Source organism: Neofelis nebulosa, chromosome 11 (assembly GCF_028018385.1).
Source record: "Neofelis nebulosa isolate mNeoNeb1 chromosome 11, mNeoNeb1.pri, whole genome shotgun sequence".
Classification (NCBI taxonomy): Eukaryota; Metazoa; Chordata; class Mammalia; order Carnivora; family Felidae; genus Neofelis; species Neofelis nebulosa.
Window position 1 is genome coordinate 48467710 of NC_080792.1, and position 6537 is coordinate 48474246.

The window sequence follows — 6537 nt, forward strand, 5'->3', positions numbered from 1 at the left end:
ATGAAAAGCAATTTTCACTTTATACTTACGTACTATTCGAGTTTTTTATAAGCATCTATTTCTCTGTTAATTTCTTTAATAATTAAGGCAAATACCTAGAACCTTTTTATGACATTTTGAAAAGAACCCGTTAAGAAGTGCAATTAAACAACACGTCAAGAGTCTCTCTTTTTTTTTGTTTCCATTTTACTTACCATGTGGAGTTATTATTTCCTTGTTCTTACCATTGGAGTGCTTGAAGACAACACTTCTGCTTATCTCCTTCCTGAGATGCAGATTTGTTTTCCATTAGCTGGCCTGGCTGTGTGATAAGCCAGCTGAAATCATACTTGAGCTCTTATCTTTAGACCCTGGACACAGACTTCCTAAAGAGATCAGTCTTTCTTACTAAGCCGTCCAGCATTGAAGGCAAGGGGAAAATGTTAGTACCTTTATATGGAAACTGAAAAATGCAATTCCTTGTTTGTCTCCTGGAATTTCAGCAATAATGGTTATGGGGAAATTCGAGTGATCAAAATGCTGGACTTTGGATTGTCCCTAGAGCTACTTGAATATACAGAGAGAAACATACAGACTGTTCATGTTGGAGTTTCATACAATGGAAGCTCTTAGAGAGCTGGGAGTAGTTACCAGGGAACCGCACCATGACCCCGCCCCACCCATCCGCCAGCCACCCCAAAGAAGCCAACCTCTTAAAGGTAGCTCTAGAAGCAAGGGTGTTAGGAATCTGGCAGCCACCCGGGACTTTTGAGGGGATATTCTTCAACTTCATTCATTCAACAAATACTGAGTACCTACTAGATACCATGCACTCTGCTGTGTACTGGGGAGACAATGGTGAATGAAATTCCCATAGTCTCTGCCTTCAAAGATCTCAGAGTTTACTGGAGAATAAAGACAACTAAATAAGAAGTTGTACTACAGTGACAAGAACTATTAGCGGGAAAGTAATGAATGCTATTGAAGGCTTCCCAGAGGAAATGACTTCTAAGCTAATACAGAAGCAATCTTCTGCTCCAGGGAATACAGGACTTCTGTTCTGGGACTGCAAAGCAGATGCCTCAGGGGAAGGTAACCAATGGCCCCAACAGCCACTCCCCACACTGTAGCTGTCCCCATGGGTGCAGGGGCCCCATGTTCCCAGTACTCCCAATTGAGGAGTCAGAACACATCCTCTCCCTGGAGCAGTAGGGAAATAGAGTGTTTTGATGCTATGGTATCATGAATATGGGCCTACGGTCCTGCTCCATAATGAATAAGGTGGCCTTTGGGGGATAGCCTGGAGCACTAGGCATCATAATGGTCCACACAATCTCAGCAACCTGAGAATTCAGTAGGAACCAACCTGGAGAGAATGAGACCAGGTTTTTAGAACTACATAGATGACATATGGGACAGCAATGCAATTGACCAGAATTTGACAACACACTTTGAGGATATAGAGCCTTTTTTAATAGTACAGTTTATGGACATTCATGGAGACGGTCACACACAGGAGCTATAACTCAGCAAGCTTATAGATAGAAGTACAGCCTCTTAGATCTTCTCTTCTTCCTGACCATAGAGGATCCTCTGGCTACCTGCCAACCTGCTCACCAAGGACCAATAACCCATGCAACACAGCTCAGTTACTCCTGAGTATACTCTGAGACCGGATGGAGCTTATGTCTGTCTACCAGGAACATTTCTGTGCAGGTCTGGCTGTTAGGCCTGTACAATGTCTGTTTCTGCAGGAACTAACAGTAGAATTTGAGCTTCTGGAGGGATCTCTGGTCTATAGTAACATAGCATAGTAATTTCCTGCCCAATTCAGTCCAGCATCAGCATCAAGGGTCTTTTGTGGTGGGCTGGGGTGCAGCAACAGGACATACTATTCGGCAGACCATTTGTGGCAAACAGAACTCCCAAGAACTCCACGCATAATTCCCGATAAGTGAGGTCCCAGCTAGCAGTTGGGGGTCAAAGAGCAGGACCCAACCTAGAAGGTAGGGACTTCAGGAGTTTCACATAGGATTAGGGTCCCAGATAAAGTAGATGGGGTTCCAGATATGGCTGGGGGAGGAAAAAAATGTGTGAGGCAAATAACATGTGCATCCAAGCCCTCTACTCCATTCTGGGTGCTTTTCTGCCCTTTAACCGCCTCCCCTGAAATCCCAGGAATATCCTTGGGATTCGTCTATAACAACGGTTCTCAAAGTATGGTCCATGGACCCCGGAGGGTCTGCAAGGCTCTTTCAAGAGATCTAAGAAATCAAAACAATATTCTCAATACAGCAGAGATGTTATTTGCCTTTTCCACTGTGCTGACATTTGCTGTAATGTTGGCATTAGGTTAATTGGCACCTTACACATCAAAGCAGGAGTATAAACTATACTGGCAAATGATTTTACAAAACTTTGTAAGTTATTTCACAGATTTTGTAAATTATTTGACGAAAATCCCAGTTTTAAGAATGTCTTTGATGAAGCAGTAAGCAATTTGAATTATATTAAATCTTGACCCTCGTTATACACCTTTTTAACATTCTACATAACAAAATGGAAGTACGCATACAGCACTTCTGTACCCTGACGTGCAACGGTTGTCTCAAGGAAAAGCTTGCGTGCGTTTGTTTAAATTACCAAGTGGGCCAGTTGCTTTTTCTTGGAACACCATTTTTATTTCAAAGAACAGCTTGTGTCCACTGTGTGAGCCTGGCAGCTTCCCAATCCACCTACAGGCTCTCCTGATGAATCGGTGCCGATATTAATGAATGTGATCTTTTGAGATTGTATGATGCAATATGTCAACATTTGGAAGAGTGGCATAACTCATTGAACGGATATTTTCCAGATAAAGTGTGTGATGTATCAAATCATGCATGGGGAGACATCCTACCTGTAGATAGATAGATCTATGGATTTTTAAGGTAAAAAGTTCACTGACATGGTTTCAGATTCCACGCTGAAATTACCTTTAAGAAACTACCACCTGTTTAGTATTGGTGTGGCATCAAAGAAGAATATCTACAATGATCTGAAAAGGCTCTTAAAATGTTTCTCCCTTTTCCAAATGCCTATCTGTGTGAAGCTGAATTTTCTTCCTAGGGGCTTTAACCAAAACAATGTATCACAGTACATTAGATGCAGAAACAGATATGAAAATCCAAATGTCTTCAATTAAGCTACACATTCAGGAAAGTTGCAGATCTAGGGGTGCCTGGGTGGCTCAGTCAGTTAAGCGTCAGACTGTAGCTCAGGTCATGATTACATGGCTCATGAGTTCGAGCCCCACGTCAGGCTCTGTGCTGACAGCTCAGAGCCTGGAGTCTGCTTCAAATTCTGTGTCTCCTCCTCTCTCTGCCCCTCCCCTGCTTGTGCTCTCTCTCTCTCTCTCAAAAATAAATAAACATTTTATGGGGCGACTGGGTGGTTCAGTCAGTTAAGTGTCTGACTTTGGCTCAGGTCATGATCCCACAGCTCGTGGGTTTGAGCCCCATGTCAGGCTCTGTGCTGACAGCTCAGAGCCTGGATCCTACTTTGGATTCTGTGTCTCCCTTGCCCTCTGCCCCTCCTCCACTCATGCTCTGTCTCTCCTTCACAAATAAATAAACATTAAAAAATTAAATTAGAAAATAAATAAATGAACATTTAAAAAAAATTTTAAAGAAATATGCAAATCTATTAAATAATGCTACTCTTCTAACTTTTTTGTTTTTGAAAATTTGGTTGTTTTTCATTAATGTTATTTATGTTAGCCTATAATGGATTTATGATTTTTAATGAGTTAATATATTTCTAAATGTTCTTATTTTCATTTCTAATAAGTTAAAAACAAAAGCTCATTGGGGTCCTCAATAATTTTTAGGAGCGTAAAAAGGTCTTAAGCCCAAAAAGTTTGAGAACCGCTGGCCCATAACATCAGCTGCAGTTGGTAAGGACTCAGTCGTGAAATAAATGCCTAGACGATGTGTCTCAGCAGCATGAGGAGAAGAAAGGACACACTGAAGCTGCTCTTGACCAGGCATCTCTTACTCTCTGAATGTTTCTAACTCTGTTTTCTCATCAAAAGATAACCTGTCCTGAGTCTCAGGTCCCTAGCAGACAGGCTGCTCCACATAATACATGAATTAAGCGTCAAGTATCACATTTAACATTTCCAGTATTTACTGAGCACATACTAGATGCACCAGGCATTGTGCCAGAAGGGAGGATACAGTGATTAATAATACATGGACTCTGGCCGCCAGGAGATTACAATGTGTTAAGGGATATGGCTCAGAGAGAAAAAGAACTCTAATGATGAGATAAGAAAATAACAGGCGATATTTAGACGCTTAAAGGAGACCTTTAATGCCTTAAAACAAGAGTGAGTCCAATGAGGTTGCTCACCAGCAGAGGAGCAAGTTTGGGTCAGCAGTCCCTCTTTGGAGTCCCTAAAACCATCCCAACTGTGGGAATTCACTAATACCTATCTTATCTTCTTTAGGCCAATGAACTTCCGGCAGAACTAACCAAAAATGAACGTATCCTGCGTCTCCTCCGAAGTAAAGAAGGACACAGGAAGAGCTAACTTAGTTCCATATTTGACTGAAAGATAGAAACCCTAATCACATTGTCCGAAAAGAAGTCGCTTTTCAAATAGTGTTGGAAATTCCATTAAGAAAGGAAATGCTCAGAATGCCCGCCCTGGGTCCCTGACCAAGGAGAGCTGGGCTCTGTGCCCTGAGTCAAGAACAGAAAGGCTCAGGGACCCCTTGCCCTCACTTATGTGGGCTTCTCACACTGGCCTGCGCCCCCACTGCTGTGGGGCCTGGCAGATTCGTGGATTCCACAGAAACTCGTTTTACACTACACTAAGTTGGGTCTCTCAGTTAAACTCTAAGACTTAAACCCTTGACAAGGTTTAAGCAAGATGACAAAAGCCTTTAAAATACTGAAAGTCTGATCTTCAGTGAATCAAAGCACTTTTACTTTTGCATTAAATGTCAGTGTGCAAAAAGACACAGCTCCCTCATGTTTTACACATACATGTATGTCATGCCAGCGTAAAATGTTTTCTTCTCCCCAAAGGTCGTAGCCACGTTTATTCTGAATCAATGAAGTGTAAATTCACATTAAAAAGCCACTTCTGACATTCCACCGTGTGATTTTCAAAGGTGGACTGTTGAACTATAAAAAAGACAAATTGTTGATTTGTGAGTTGATCCTCGTCTTATTCCAAACACGTAAAAAATCATTTTTACCAAGAATCAATATTGAAGTACGGTGGGAAGCAAGTGGCAATTTGGGAAACGCAGAAAATTACAAGCCATGGGAAATTGAGGCTTGTCTCTTTGAGCTTTTATTTTGGTTCTCTCGTTGGGAATCCGCTTCCCATGCCATAACTAAGTAGACTTCCTATGCTGTGCAGTCCTGAGCTCCCAGCACCACATTGCTTGACACAATGACTTTGAGGTCCTTGGATGAAATGTGATATATGCAAGTACAATACGTTGCTATTATATTGTAGGAATATAAGTAATAAAAGACTGTTATTAGTATTTAATAGGTGTTCATCTATGCATGTTCTTGAGCTGATTGATTCCAAGAAAGAGACCTGAGTTTTATTGAATTATTCCTTGGAGGGGAATCAAAATTTATGTACAGTGCACTTTATAATCAATGGTGTCTAAATGCCTCAGTCAGTGCCTAACTGCACACGCTAAAATTAAACCGTCTTTCCATAATAAACCGTCTTTACCATAATAAACACTGATGGTATTTCTGGTATTTAAATACATCTTTAGTTTTCTTTTCATTTTCTGCTCTGATTTCCAGGCAACGTTCTGGATGTCAAAGACATGTTAACGTGGAAGAAAATGTAATCCCCACCGTTTTTTTTTAACCAACTTGCGGTGGTCCTGAAAGCATTATCCTTAAGCCAGTAAGTGATCAAATATAATTTTTAAAATTAGAAGATACTCTCTTAAGGTTTGTTATGATTGATAAAATAACCAATCAACAGAAATCAGCTTATTTTAATCAATATCACAAACAAAGGCTGTAATGAGTCACCCACAGAGTCCCCAGGGATGCCTATAGCCTGACTAGCTATGCAACAAGTCAACAATCTAATTTCGGGATAAAAATTTACAAAGATCTGTCTGTATTGCTAAAACACCCAGATATAAACCCTTTAGTAACTATAAAGCAGTGCCAATTTCCTCACTGACTTTCTTTTACTTAGCAAAGTACTAAGTACAAATGCACACTTTCCCCCATGGGAATTTCATAAAGCTATGTTCAATTTGAAGAGGAAAATAGTGTGGCCTTAAATGCTTTATATTTTTCCCCTTTTGTTAGACCTTGGGCCGAAACTGATTGCCGATCACTGACATAAATCAAAACGGTATTGTGGGTACTGATAACAAAGTTCCGAAAGACAAAATGGGATGAAATCATGAACTTCATGTTTTCACTAAGATATGTTGTCCTTGGCCTATGTGTTACATTGTTTTAAATGGATAATGTTCTTGATCAACATTAGAGCTATAAGAATGAATCCAGTCGTTGGGG

At 40.7% G+C, this 6537-nt stretch overlaps 1 protein-coding gene across 8 annotated transcripts in view; it reads left to right on the forward strand.

The window, feature by feature from the left end:
* Positions 1–5751, forward strand: part of ANKRD29 (ankyrin repeat domain 29) — a 52175-nt gene extending 46424 nt beyond the window's left edge. For all 8 annotated transcript variants that reach the window (XM_058692502.1, XM_058692507.1, XM_058692504.1 and 5 more), the window contains one exon: positions 4469–5751. In XM_058692502.1, the coding sequence (XP_058548485.1) occupies positions 4469–4552 (84 nt within the window). In that variant the 3' untranslated portion in view covers positions 4553–5751. The remainder of the gene's footprint in view (positions 1–4468) is intronic.
* Positions 5752–6537: the final 786 nt, after the last annotated feature.